Source organism: Acomys russatus, chromosome 25 (assembly GCF_903995435.1).
Source record: "Acomys russatus chromosome 25, mAcoRus1.1, whole genome shotgun sequence".
NCBI lineage: Eukaryota > Metazoa > Chordata > Mammalia > Rodentia > Muridae > Acomys > Acomys russatus.
In genome coordinates, this window is record NC_067161.1 from 38,597,538 (window position 1) to 38,611,949 (window position 14,412).

Below are 14,412 nucleotides of genomic sequence, written 5' to 3' on the forward strand. Positions count from 1 at the left end.
TTACGTGATTTTTTGAGACTAAAATAAAGGTGTTTGAAAGGGAAAAGAAATAGCCTATGAGTCTCTCCTCAGATGTCTTTGACCCAGTGGTAGGGGCCTCCCCAGTGGCTGTGCATTCTAAGGCTACTTATCACATAGACTGATAAGTGATGGTGTGTGCCATGGAAGTGATGGTGTGTGCCATGGAAGTGATGGTGTGTGCCATGGAAGTGATGGTGTGTGCCGCAGAAGTGATGGTGTGTGCCATGGAAGTGATGGTGTGTGCCGCGGGTTCAAGTTTTGTGAGTCATAATACAGAGGTCTTGTATGTTGAGTCAGTCTCTGTAGTCCATGCAATCTACTTTGGCAGCTGCTACATTCTATTGGGTGCAGGGAAATCACTGATCTGTCCAACAAACATCATTTCAGGATGCATCCTTTCAGGTTTGTCCCCAGAAACAGGCCCTTCCGCATAGTGAGGTGTTGCTAGGTAATTACCTGCAGTAGATCCAGGATCCTCCTGTGTCTTGGTCACTGCTGCATCCCCAGCAGCTGAAGGATTGCCTGGCAAGGGAGGCACTGCGTGGAATGTCTGTGGCTGGAGATGTGTGGCCCAGAGCGGCTGCCAGGTCCCCCAGCAAACGTTCTCCAGAAACTGCTTCTGTGGGGAACAGCAGAGGGTTATTCACAGAGAAATCTCTAAACCATCCCCCCCCCAAAAAAAAACCATCTAATGTCACTCATCGGGCAGTCACAGCAGAACAAATGCTTTTTTTTTCCCCCTTCTGCTCAGTTTATTTACAAAAGACTCAGTAATGAATGAGGCCACACTGGAGTGTGTGGAAGAAAGCCGGCTTGAATTCCATCTCACCCAATTATGCTGGGCACTCTCTAGGGGAAATGAGCCAAAGTAATGAATGGGCCTGGCCACAGGGAGGGAGGCATCTTCCCTCAGCGCGCGCTCTTGCTCCCCCCCCCCCCCCCCCCCCCCCCCCCCCGCCAATGGCAGCCCACCTGTGCTGCTTGTGGTCTAGGCCCAAGGCAAGCCTATCTGTCTGCTATGGTGTCTCTTTGAACACAAGGCTCTGTGTCAGCCAGGGCTCAGCCAGTCCCTTTGCTGAGACCCCATTCTTCATAGCAGCAGAAAAGCCACTGGCCTGAAAGACACAAGAGCATTTCCAGAAATCATGAGGGATCTGTCTGTGCTGTGAGGCCTGACGGATTGATAATCCTGCTCTGATTCCAGACCAGGCCTGTTTCTCCGGAAGGGAAAACCCCAGGAAACCTATCCCAGGGCTTAAGACAGTAGCTCGGTGGTAGAGGGCTTGCCCAGCAATTGTGAACTACTGCCACAAGAAAAATAAACAAGCCCGTGCCACACCGGTTGGATGTGGTACCACACAGTTGTAACCCCAGCCCTCCGGCTGAGGCAGGAGAGATGTGCTGAGTCTAAGCCTAGTCTGGGCTACACAACAGCAATCCCCTGTGCCGGGAGGGAGGGAGGGAGGGAGGGAAGGAAGGAAGAAAAGAAAAGGCAAGGGGGCTGGGCCAGAGATGTGGCTCCTTTGGTCCGATTGCCCCACATGTGGACTCTGGGTTTGATCCCAGCATAAACTCCCTTGGTGGTGTATGCCTGTGATCCTAAACACTAGGAGGCAGGAAAATCAGGAGTTCAAGGTCAGCCTGGGCTACATGTTTGCCTCAAAAAACAAACAAACAAACAAACAAAAACAGGAAGATTGTAGTCTGAAATGTCTGGAACGGTCACTGATCCCCTCTTTCTCCTACAGAGGTCATTGTGTCAGAGTCTCCTGCTCGGAGCTTGGCATCTCGTCCATTCTAGAGGCTGCTTAAATAAATACTGGGCCCTGTAGCTCAGCTTACCACCCCCACCCCACCCCACTTATCTTCTCTCTATGCCTCCCCTTTTCCCTCTGACCCCATCATTCTCTGGGACTCTTATACCAGTAACCCATTTAAACAAAAAACAAACAAACAAACAAAAAACAAATTAATGTATGTAAAAGCCAGGCATGAAGGGCTGGCAGTTCCCTGGTTGGAGCCCACCCCTCATCCAGATGCAGGCATCCTCCAGGGCTGTCTCCAGCATCTTCCCAGCAGCATGTCGGAGCTTGATGGGAAATTCCTTGGGTGTCCTTGACCTGATGGCTGTGAGCCTGTCCCAGGCCCAGCTGTGACCCCAGTCCTCTTAGAGCCAGAAGGTGGTGTGCTGCGGAGAGACTTGATTGCAGCAGGCCTTAGTTTCCCCCTGTGAAGCTGCATTGGCTATGCAGGAAGCAAGGCCTGAAGGTGTGTGACTGGCTAAGAGCAGGACCAGGGCTGAGGCTTGGGCCTGCCATGGCTGTCATGGGCCAATTACAACTCAGGACACCAACCTGAGTCTCTGGCTTTCTGTCCCGAGAAAGGGGCAGCCCCTCAGTTTGGGGATCCTGTCGCTCCAGTTCAGGGATGTTTTAAGACAGAGGTGACGGAGACTTGTAATAGTGTCACTGTCTGATCCACTTCATCCAAGGTCAAAATCAAGGCAGGCTGCATCTAGAGAAAAGTACGGGCGGGACCTTCTGTTTCAGACAACCAATGACAACTCTCCTGCCCAAGAAGAACAACAGCACTGAGACCCTTTCTCCAAGCAAACAGAAAGCCCTGAGACCCGAGCCCACAAGGTTAGCCTAGTCACCAGCCTTCAGGGGTGAGTAGGTCAGACCTCCACACCGAGGAGTGTTGACAGGCAAAGACGCCCAGGAAGAGCTCAGCTGAGATGCATCTGCGCAGATAATTATGTTGCATTTAAGAGAAAAGTAGTTGCCGGGCGTGGTGGCACACGCCTTTAATCCCAGCACTCGGGAGGCAGAGGCAGGCAGATTACTGTGAGTTCAAGGCCAGCCTGGTCCACAAAGTGAGTCTAGGACAGCCAAGGCTACACAGAGAGACCCTGTCTCGAAAAACCAGAGGGGGGGGGAGAGAGAGAGAGAGAGAGAGAAGCAGTGAAGGAAAGTGCAAGCAGGAAGATGCGGGAAGATAGCAAAGTTCAGGATATGAGGGTTCTCCAGACTGAGGGAAGAGCTGTGGGAGATGAGAGGGGGAAGCCAGCCCCAGGGAACTCTCTCGTGCTGATGACCTGTGCAAGATGCATCTTGGGTAGTCCAAGTGGACTCAGGAGTCAACAGCAGGTTTAGCTGTTCTGAGTTGGCCACTAGCACCTCCATCCAGGCCAGGAATCCACAGAGGGAACCCAGCCAGTGAGTTCAGGACATCCTGGGCTCTGGCAACACCTTGGCTGCCTCAAACCTTTCCAGCAGAGCAAGGTCACCCAGGTTCCTTCAGGCTGGTGGCTAGTGTGGCCAGAGCCAAGGGAGCTGGAGGTCCCTGCAAAAAGGCGGCTTTGGATTTCATTTTTCAGCCTCTATAGAACCCCAGCTAAAGCTGGGGACAGCTTTAGCTAAGGCAAGTGTCACAGGAGATGGTCAAAGCCAGGATACGCAAGTTGTCCACACCAGCTTTGCACTATCTCTCAGAAAGGCAGAGGGCAAGCCTGGCAGCGAGCAGGTATATCTCCATGCTCCCCCAGCAATCCCCTGTGAGGGATGGTATTCGTGATGGGAGGCAAGCTGGCGGCTGATCAATATCTCCTACTTTAAAAATAAACTTCTTGGCCTGGCCTTAACATTAATCTAGCATCCGGAGGCCATTGTCTCAAGACCAGTGTTCTATCCAATCGGCTAGCCGGAGGTTTCCCTATTCCCCAAGGTCAGAACAGCACTGCACTGCCCACACAATACTTGTGCTAACTGCATCCTGCAACAGCTCCCACCTTGGGAAATGGCACAGAGGCCATCCAACATTCATCCTGGCAGGAGGGTAGCAAGACCCAAGACCCTTTGGGAACCCCCAAATGGATTAGGACACGAAGCCCAGCCCCCCAGCAAGGGGACTTACTACACAGAACTGGAGTCAGGCCGTGCCAGACTCTCAAACCACAGGAGGTGGAATGTGAAAACATGGCAGTGGTAGCCCCGATTCTGGACTGTAGTACCTGCCCAGGCCGGCACCTACCCCATCCCATGAGCAGACTCAACTTTCTAAAAATGAACGGTATGAAGGCACCCTGTGCCTTCCTGTGAGCCTTTGCATACATGATGGTCTCTTCACCATATCCCTCCTGAGTCGGACCGTCCCCCCTGATGAGGACAATGTAGCAGCTCCCTCCCCCCGACCCCCACGCATCCCCTTCTTTTCCTAGCCTGCCCTCCTCTACTTTCATGTCTTGTGTGCACATGAACCGATCCTTCACAGGATGCCAGATATCTTACCAGCAGCTACACCACTGAAGAAAATTAGGGGCCCAATCTTGGACAGGTCTTTTTTTTTGGGGGGGAGGGATTGGTTTTTCAAGACAGGGTTTCTCTGTGTAATAGTCCTGGCTGCCCTGGACTCGCTTTGTAGACCAGGCTGGCCTCGAACTTACAGAGAACCACTCTACCTCCCGCAGTGCTGGGATTACAGGTGTGCGCCACACACCAGGCTTCTTTGGCAGGTCTTAAATACCACCACAGCTGCTGTGAATTCAAGAGTGAGGTGGCCGCATCATGCCCATGGGTTTCCAGTCAAGCATGGCCACTTCCTCTGATGGTCTTCACCTGTTCCTTACTTCCTGTGCTACTCAGTGCCTGCGGTGGGTTCTGGGAGCACAGCACTGGGAGGCCATAGCTGTCAGCTGCTTCTGCTCCGTGGCCTTGCTGCGTTTTCCCACTCCAGTCTCGGTTCAGGAGAAGACCACACAGGCTGCGCGCGGGCGTTTGTTTGAGGCAACGGGGTCATAAGGATAGAGGCATCACCTTCACCCTCCCTTCTCTCCCACTGCAGGTGTGGATGTGTGGGGGCCGCATGGAGGACATCCCCTGCTCCAGGGTGGGCCACATCTACAGGAAGTATGTGCCCTACAAGGTCCCTGCTGGAGTCAGCCTGGCCCGGGTAAGGTGGTGACTCTCTGGGGAGTTGGGAGCAGCCTGTGGCAGCATAGAGACCTCCTGGGGGCCCAGGCTGAGTGGCTGATAGATGATTTCCAAGTGAAATCCAACTGAAGGAAGCTTACATAAAGCCCTGCTTGGCCACTTGGAGGCTGGGTGACTGGGAGGAAGAGTGCCTGACTGGGGGAGGGGTGCTTGACTGTGGGAGGAGGGAGTGCCTGACTGGGAGGAAGAGTGCCTGACTCGGGGGAGGGGGTGCTTGACTGTGGGGGGGGGAGTGCCTGACTGGGAGGAGGAGGAGTGCTGACTGGGAGGAGGAGTGCTTGACTTGGGGGAGGAATGCCTGACTGGGAGGAGGAGGGCCTGACTGGGAGGAGGAAGAGGGCCTGACTGGAAGGAGGAGGAGTGCTTGACTCGGGGGAGGAGGGCCTGACTGGAAGGAGTGCCTGACTCCTCTGAGGCTGAATTTGGACCTTTGATCTTTCCTATCAGCACTGGCTAGCACGGCAAAAAGACAGAAAACTGATATGCCAAGTGGAGTGAACTGGTCATTTCACAGGAGGGTTACTTGTAGTTGAGCTAATGGAGGTACACAGCTACACCATGGACGATGGAAAGAAACAGGCCATGCTGGCATAGTAGTGTTCTTTTCTGTTGAAAAGCTTGGTGTGTGTGTGTGTGTGTGTGTGTGTGTGTGTGTGTGTGTGTGTGTGTGTGTGAGGGGTAGGGGGAGTAAATAAATGCCTCTCTTCTTTACCCTGCCCCTGAACATGTAAGCTGTTTCATTGACCTGAAAACCATATCAGGGGTTGCATTAAATTGGCCACTGACTACAAGGGGTATTCATTAGCAAAAGATTTGAGGGCATGGGGGTTCTTTTACTGGGGAAATAAATTTTGTTGGAAAAAATAAAATTGAAGGTAGCCTCTTAAGTGAGCCGGGTGAGGTGGCACGCGCCTTTAATCCCAGCACTTAGGAGGCAGAGGCAGGTGGAGCGCTGTGAGTTTGAGGCCAGCCTGATCTACAGAGTGAGTCCAGGACAGCCAAGGTTGCACAGAGAAACCTTGTCTTAAAAAAATAAAAACAAGCAAACAAAAAACTCCAAAACCAAAATAATAAGTGAAGGGGTGCCTCTGAAAAACACAGCACTGTTTGGGGTACTAGAAAGGCCAGAGTGAAGCCACACCCATAAAAAAGAAACCTTAGAAGACCTTCTGGCTGGATTCCCAGCTGTCCAATTTCCTAGGCCTTGCCAGAGAGACATTTTCCCAGCTTCAAATACAGCCGAACCAGAACATGGCCTGGAAGGCAGGGCGGCAGAGCCCTCTAGTGGTGAGCGTCTGTAATGACAGCCTCCAGGCCCGCTGCTATCTTGCCAGACTTCCCGGAGGACTGCCAAACAGGAAAACAGAGCCACAGTCTTTTCATAAGCCAGGGACTGCCATTCTTGGAGGCTACCAAGAGCATGGGGACAGTGACCCCTTTCCCAAGCCAGAGATGAGTATCAGGCTGTTGGAGGGCTGCAGTGGCACCACATAAACCTGCCTTCCAGCCGGGCACCCTGCAGAGTAGGGGGCACAGTGACCACCCTTCCCCCTGGGTTCTGTTCTCCACTTCCTGGATGGATAACTCAAACTCCAGCTCAGCCCCGCTTAAAATCTGACAGGTACCTGCATCTTTTTCCTAACCAGCAGCCATGACTCCACACAAGTGTTAGTGGCCTCCCTAGGGTTGGGCAGTGAACGTCCGTTTCTCATCTGTATCTCATTCAGGTATCTAACATCTTTGGCCATCTGTCCTGAGTCAGGTCTGTCTGGCATTTGACATGAGCTAGCCCTAGTGGTGCATGCCACCTCTCCCCTGTAAGCCCAGCTGTCACCCCTGTGGCCGGATACGAGGTGCCTGTGCTACCATGACTACAGCTCCCTGCCATCATTTAGTTCCGGGTCAGATGCAGCGTGTCTGCTTGTGTCAGCATTCTAGAATCTAAGACAAGGGGAGTGGAGAGTTCAAAACCAGCCCAGGCTTCATCATCGAGATCCTGTCTCCAAAGACAGAAAGAGTCAGCTCACTGTTTCGGCAACGAGATTCACAGGTTTCTAGGGCACTTGCCTCTTGAATGGTGTGTAGAGGTTCTTAGGGCCCTGAGGGGGGCAGTGGGCTCCCTCTAGTATGCATCTGCCTCTAGAACAGTGGGTCTTAAGGCACAGGCCTGCTGTTGTAACTGAGACATGAGAAAGGCAGTCCTGCAGAAGGTAGAGGGGGCTAGCCTTGGCAAGCAAGCCCTGTGTTCTGTGTACTGAGGCCCTCCGCTTCCACCTGGTCTAGCCTTTGCTGCACAGGCACCCAGTGGCACTCTTCCCTGGCTGTCTCTGGGATCTCTCAGAGTCCTGCCACAGTGTTCCCATGCAGGGTCTCCCTGGTGTGTCACCATGCCTCCCTAGGCTCAGAAGGTGACTTTCTGCTTGGCTCAAGTGCAAAGACCAGTTTTCACAAGTTTAAGCACTTGGAGGGGAATCCAGGGAAACACATGACACCACCAGGGTGTGACACTTGAAAAGCAAACGGGGATTGACTTCATAAAGTTTTATTGGTGCCTGGCCACGCCCCCTCATTTACATAGGCCCTGGCTGCTCTGCATCTCGGTGCCTGGTGGCTGTCTGCTCTGCTGAACTCAGACCTCCATCAGAAAACATTTGTCCAGCCCTGCCGTGCTGTCTGCTCCTAAAGGCGACCTTTGCAGGCAGGGTGAGAATAGCTGATTCCACTTCAGAGGGAAACTCAGATTCACCCCAAGCTAGAAGTCAAGCCCGCCCAGTGACCAGTGTGTCTTGGGGCCCAGGGGGGCACAGGGTGGGAACTGGGGCTTTCCTTCTGAACCCTATAGACTTGTGCTCCTGCATTCTGAGTGGAGTCTGCATAGCAGGAATATGGGATTTTTTTTCACCAGATCGTAATCTTCCAGTCTCCAAATCGTCCTGCCCGGGGGCTGCCTCTTCCTTCAGGTGCCATTGGTTGATGTTTGGTAGTTGATTGTCCGTCCTGAGGCTTCAATAGGAAAAGTCTCAAACCTCTGAGGACTGTTAGAAATCTCATGCCCTGGTGGGATTAGATCTTCTGGGTACAAAGTATTCTTACCATGGACTCTGGCCAGAGCTGTTGGTTAGAGAGACAGAAACCCAACTCAGATTGGCTTTGAGGAGCTGGAGAGATGGCTTGGTGCTCAGCATGCAGGTGTGAGCATGTGGATTTGGATCCCAGCACCTACACGAAAAGCCAGAGCACAGACACCTGTAACCGCAGCCCAGTGAGAGACCCTGTCTCAAAAACTAAGGTGAGACAGGGCACACGCCTTTAATCCTAGCACTCAGGAGGCAGGCAGGCGGATCGCTGTGAGTTCGAGGCCAGCCTGGTCTACAAAGGAAGTCCAAGACAGCCAAGGTTACACAAAGAAAAGAAACTCTGTCTCAAAAAGCGGAAAAAAAAAAAAAAAAAAAAAAAAAACTAAGGTGAAGGGGCTGGTGAGATGGCCCAGGGCTAGCCTGGGCTCCTCAGCAAGCACCTCTCATTCCAGAACCTGAAGCGGGTGGCGGAGGTCTGGATGGATGAGTACGCGGAGTACATCTACCAGCGCAGACCCGAGTACCGCCACCTCTCAGCCGGGGATGTCGTGGCCCAGAAGAAGCTCCGAGGCTCCCTCAACTGTAAGAGCTTCAGGTGGTTTATGACCAAAATTGCTTGGGACCTGCCCAAGTTCTACCCACCTGTGGAGCCCCCGGCTGCAGCATGGGGGGAGGTGAGTGTGGATGGAGGGACTAGACCCAGAGACGTAGAGAAGGAGGCAGGAAGCCCAAATGTCACACACAGTCCTTTCTCTCCTCTCTCTCTCTCTCTCCCTCCCTCCCTCCCTCCCTCCCTGACCCTGTCCTGGTGGAGTTGGGTTTTGTTTTGTGCTATTGAATGTTCTGAGTTTCTTTTTGTTTGTTTGTTTTCTGTTGTTGTTTTTTCAAGACAGAGTTTCTCTGGGTAGCCTTGGCTGTCCTGGACTCACTTTGTAGACCAGGCTGGCCTGGAACTCACAGCGGATCCGCCTGCCTCTGCCTCCCGAGTGCTGAGATTAAAGGCGTGCGTCACTACGCCCAGCAAGTGTTCTGAGTTTCTAAGCTGGGTCAGTATCCATCTCTCATTTTGACTATGAGACACTGCTGGGTTTGGTTTAGGTTTTTGTTGGTTGGTTGTTTTTTTTTTAAGATTTATTTATTTATTATTATGTATACAGTGTTCTGCCTACATGTACACCTGCATGCCAAAGAGGACATTATATCACATTATAGATGGCTGTGGGCCACCATGTGGTTGCAAGGAATTGAACTCAGGAAAGCAGTCAGTGCTCTTAACCTCGGAGCTATCTCTCCAGCCCCTTGCTTTGGTTTTCATTGCCCTTTGGCTTGCGATGCTGGGCACAGAAACCCAGAAGCTTGCACCTTTTAAGCCATGCTCTTGGGAGAGCCGTGTGCACAGCACACCATGCCCATTGGAAATGCAGACTCAGAATATAGAGGTCAGGTTCAGAACAGCCAAGTTAGAGCCGGGTGTGGTGGCGCTCCCACTTGACCTCCAGCCTTCCCAGCTGAGGTCCGAGCTGGGGCCACTTCTGTTCTTTGGAGTAGATTGGGGAGAACTCCCCCTTCCTTGTGTCATTCCCCTGTCCTAAAGGATAATTCTAGATGGATGGCAAAGATCTCCAATCCAAATAGTTTCCAAGATACTGTCTGTGGACAATCGCCCCCTCAGGCCCCTGGAATGGGCAGATTGGATCCTAGAGCTGCTAGATGGAATGCTTTCGGTGTGAGGCCCAAGAAGGATTTTGGCCTCCCGGCTTCTCCTTCCTTCAAGAGGATCTCCCAGCAGCCTCACGGGCAGTTCAAAGTTCAGCCTGTCTTGCATTTCTGCCCTAAGTCTCCCCACCACCCAGCCGGGCCCAGTGGACACCTCGAGGTGCCTCAGCGGCTGGTCCTTCTTTTTTATCCTCAGATTCGCAGTGTGGGCACAGGGCTGTGCATTGACACGAAGCACGGCACTTTGGGCTCCCCTCTGAGGCTCGAGACCTGCGTTCGGGGCCATGGGGAGGCTGCCTGGAACAGCATGCAGGTAAGGGCTACTTGAAGGGACTCCCAGGTCCCAAGACAGTTGTCAATCAAAGGGGGAGGGAATTCCCATATAAATGACAGGTCCACTGCCCAACTGGACTGTCTGATAAGCTCTGTCCTTGTGCAATAGGCAACTTTTGACTCATTTAACTAATAACGTGTGTGTGTGTGTGTGTGTGTGTGTGTGTGTGTGTGTGTGTGTGTGTGTGTGTGTGTGTTGCTCTGGTTTCTGTTACTATAACTCAGTGCCATGTTCTGAATACTTTATAAAGAATGGAAGTTTACTTATTTTGAGGTGCTCATGGTTCTGCAGATCCAAGAGTGTGAAGCAGCCTCTGGGTGGGTTTATCAAAGACCCTTCTGCAGGGTAATAACTGATAGAAGGCACTGCCTTGGGAAAGCACCGTGTGCTGCCTGTTCCACGTCTGTCTTCCTCTGCTTAGAAAAATCACTAACCAGGCCTGGCTGGTGAGATGGCCTAGCCAATAAAGGTGCTTGCTGCCTGGCAATGCAAAAATCCTGAATTTATTCCCCCAGAACTCTGAGTAGAAGGTGAGAATCAGATCCCTAGAGTCCAGCCCTGACCATCATGCTCCTGCAATGGCACATGCAACACACACACACACACACACACACACACACACACACACACACACACACGAATGCTTAAAAAAAATAGTTTTTAATCTGGCTGTCGTGAAACTTGCTACATAGGCCAGGTTTTAGCCTTGAACTCACAAAGATTCCCTTGCCTATGCCTCCTGAGTGACAAAACTAAAGGCGTGCACCACACCCAGATAAATGTAAACCAAACAAAAAACCCTGGATGGGCTGGTCACGGTGGCACACACCTGTAATTACTCCCAGCACCCTGGAGGCTGCCAGCCTGTTCTCTGTGAGACCTTGAATCAATAAATATGCAACAGCAGGTCTCTTTGGTATGTTGGCCTAGATTCCTTTGAGGAGAGCTGGGTCATAGAGTGGATTTGTCACTTCTGAAGCCCCTCCACACTGATTTTCACAAGGGCTGCGCTAACTTGCCTTGTCTCCCGAGGCAGCAGAGCTCCTTGCTGGCTTCCGTTTTTTTTTTTTCTTGTTGATGAAGAATGCAAATACAGTAAAGCTAGCCTTGCATGGTGGTGCACACCTTTAATCCCAGCCCTTGGGAGGCAGGAGCAAATGGATCTCTGTGAGTTCGAAGCCAGCCTGGTCTATAGAGAGAATTCCAGGACAACCAGGGCTACACAGAGAAACCCTGACTCTGGAAGAAAAAAAAAAAAAAGACACATGGAGCCCTGTTGAGTACCACACCCTGCAAAACCTGATGATGGAAAACCAGGAGCCCCAATAAATGAAGGGTGGCACCTCCTCCCTGGATGACCCCACTGTCCTTTCCAAGCTGCTATGTAAATTCAACACAAGTCCAGCCTTTCAGAGGCTTCTCATTATGTAGCCCCAGGAGGCCAAAGATTTATACACAGTGTTTTGGCTTTTTGAAAAGATTTATTATGTATACAGTGTTCTGCCTGTGTGTACACCTGCACTTCTGGACAGGGCACCAGATCTTATTATAGATGATTGTGAGCCACCATGTGGTTGCTGGGAATTGAACTCAGGACCTTTGGAAGAGCAGCCAGTGCTCTCAACCTCTGAGCCATCTCTGCAGCCCCTCACACAAGTGTTCTTAGTAGCTTGCTTTTTAAGCCAATATCTGGAAACAGCCCAGACGTCAGAACAGGCACAGGAGAGGGAGACGGGACACTAACATCAGGGAGCAAGCTGTTGATAAATGTGCTGGCGCTCAGAGTGTTGACGAGATTAAAATAGAAAGAAAGGCAGACAGACAAGGGGGAAGACATACTATGACGCTAGAAGTTGCAACTGAGTCTCTAGTAAGAGAAAGCAGAACGCTGGTGACCTGGGGACACTGTGAGGGGGTGGGAGGGAAATGGGGCCAGGGAGCACCCTGGTGAGGATGGCTTGTAATCTTGACTGTGAGGGTGGTTTTAGGCAGGCTAGACGCTTGCGCACTTTCAGTGTGGACAGGGCGTCTACGGCTGGTTAGTCCTCAGTGAAGCTGTGGAAAGGTGCAGAGCTTCAGAGGTTGGGGAAGGATTCGGGAAGTCCACTGGGTGTCTGGTGACGCCAAAGTCCTGGAGAGGACTTCCTCTCATTAGAGTGGAGCGCGTGCGTGTGTGCGTGTGTGTATGTGCGTGTTGCACTTGAGAGCACAGTAGGAGTGACAACACTGATAGCATTAGCTGGGAGTTGATAGCTTTTAAAGCTGAGTGGCTAGGGGCTAGAAAGATGGTTCAGCAGTTAAGAGAATGCTGTTCTTGCAGAAGACCCAGGTTCAGTTCCCAGCAGCCACACTAAGTGGCTTGCAACCCTCTGTAACTCTAGCTCCAGAGCATTTAACGCCCTCTTCTGGTCTTTGCAGGCACTGCACTCATATATATAATAAAGTCATCTTTTTAAAGTTAAGACTAGCTTATTAGAACAGGAGATAGGAAGCCAGGCGTGGTGGTGCACGCCTTTAATCCCAGCACTCGGGAGGCAGAGGCAGGCGGATCGCTGTGAGTTCGAGGCCAGCCTGGTCTACAAAGTGAGTCCGGGATGGCCAAGGCTACACAGAGAAACCCTGTCTCAAAAAAACAAAACAAAACAAAAAAAAACAGGAGATAGGAGTCAAACTCTTTTTCAGACCCCTGAGTTTAATTTCTCTTCATTTAAAACAAAACAGAAGCCCAACATTTCAGTGTATGCTTGCAGTCTAGTGTTCAGGGGTGCAGAAACAGAAGTCCACAGAGTTCAGAGCCAGCCTGGGATACAGAGGAAAAGCCTGTTTCAACCATGGTGAGAGAGCCAAGCAAGCCAGGCATTGTGGCACATGGCTATAATTTTAGCACTTGGGAGCTGGAGGCAGGAAGGTCAGGAGTTTGAGATTATCCCTGACTCCCTAACAAGTTTGAGGTATTCACACCGTAGACTCCATCTCAAAAAACAAAAACGTAGTATACAAAGAGGGGGCAATCTTGGTGTTTGCTGTGCCTCTAGCAGTGTCCCTGTGTATGCAGGTCTTCTCCTTCACCTGGAGGGAGGACATCCGGCCTGGAGACCCTCAACATACCAAGAAGTTCTGCTTTGATGCCGTCTCCCACACCAGCCCAGTTACCCTCTACGACTGCCACAGCATGAAGGGCAACCAGCTATGGAAGTACCGCAAGGTGGCGTGGGATGGGGGACCTGGCCGCCTAATTGCTAAGTTGTTTAAGGGTTGTGGTGCCTCCTGCATCTCCCTGCGGAGTCTGGCTCTGCCATTCATCTAGCCCTGAGAGGGAAAGCAGAAGCCCAGATTCTTATATTAAAGATATAGCCAAGCCGGGGTGTGGTGGTTTAAGTCTTAAATTCCAGCACTCAGGAGGCAGAGGCAGGGAGATCTCAGGGAGATGGAGGCCACGCTTGTCTACATAGCAAGTTCCAAGTCAGCCAGCAGGGACCCAGTGGTTAGAAGCAGGCAGAGTTGAAGGTCCCACTTTGACGTAGCAGTCATTGCAAGGCAATAGGAGTAGCTGGGCCACGTGTAGCCAAGGGCAGGACCAGCTAGCAGAGTGTGAGCGCCCATCAAACCAACTCCTTGCTTCCCTGTTGCTGTCACGGCTGCTGCTGTGTCCCCCGCCTGACAACTTCCCTGCTTTTGTAGGACAAGACCCTGTACCACCCTGTGAGCGGCAGCTGCATGGACTGCAGTGAAAGTGACCACAGGGTCTTCATGAATGCCTGCAACCCCGCCTCCCTCACGCAGCAGTGGCTCTTTGAACATACCAACTCGACCGTCTTAGAGAATTTCAACAGAAACTGAGTCCTCAAACCACCTCCTGTCAAGGCCCTCAGGTTGCTATGGAGCTCACAAACCTTCCTCCTGTGCGAGAAGAGGCATCTGTGGGCACCAAGGTGCTGGGCTAAATAGCTTGGGGACAGAGGGTTCTTGAAGCAATTGTGTGGTTGGGGCCAGGAGGAGAACGCACCATACAAATGGCTGTACAAGAAGACGGAGCCTGCTTACCTCACAGCAGAGCTCAGTGGCCTGTCAATACAGCCCCTAAGTGTTAGGAATACCTGGCCAACCTCAGGCAAGAAAATTAGTTCTGAGGTTGCCCAGCCCTCAGCTTGTCTGCCCTGAGACATGACAGTGCCCTAGAAAGAAAGGTGGTATTAGCCTTGGGGCAGCTTTTAAGCCTCTGTGCCAGCTGCTGGCAAGGCAGTCTGCATATGTGGGGGGCTGGGGTATGGGG

The 14,412-nt window shown here is 51.9% G+C and overlaps 1 protein-coding gene across 1 annotated transcript in view; it reads left to right on the forward strand.

The window, feature by feature from the left end:
• Galnt10 (polypeptide N-acetylgalactosaminyltransferase 10) overlaps positions 1 to 14,162 on the forward strand; it is a 140,526-nt gene extending 126,364 nt beyond the window's left edge. The window contains exons 8-12 of the mRNA XM_051167710.1: positions 4,864 to 4,971; positions 8,542 to 8,763; positions 10,002 to 10,118; positions 13,195 to 13,344; positions 13,821 to 14,162. Coding sequence (XP_051023667.1) covers positions 4,864 to 4,971; positions 8,542 to 8,763; positions 10,002 to 10,118; positions 13,195 to 13,344; positions 13,821 to 13,979 — 756 coding nt within the window. The 3' untranslated portion in view covers positions 13,980 to 14,162. The remainder of the gene's footprint in view (positions 1 to 4,863; positions 4,972 to 8,541; positions 8,764 to 10,001; positions 10,119 to 13,194; positions 13,345 to 13,820) is intronic.
• The last annotated feature ends 250 nt before the right edge of the window (positions 14,163 to 14,412 follow it).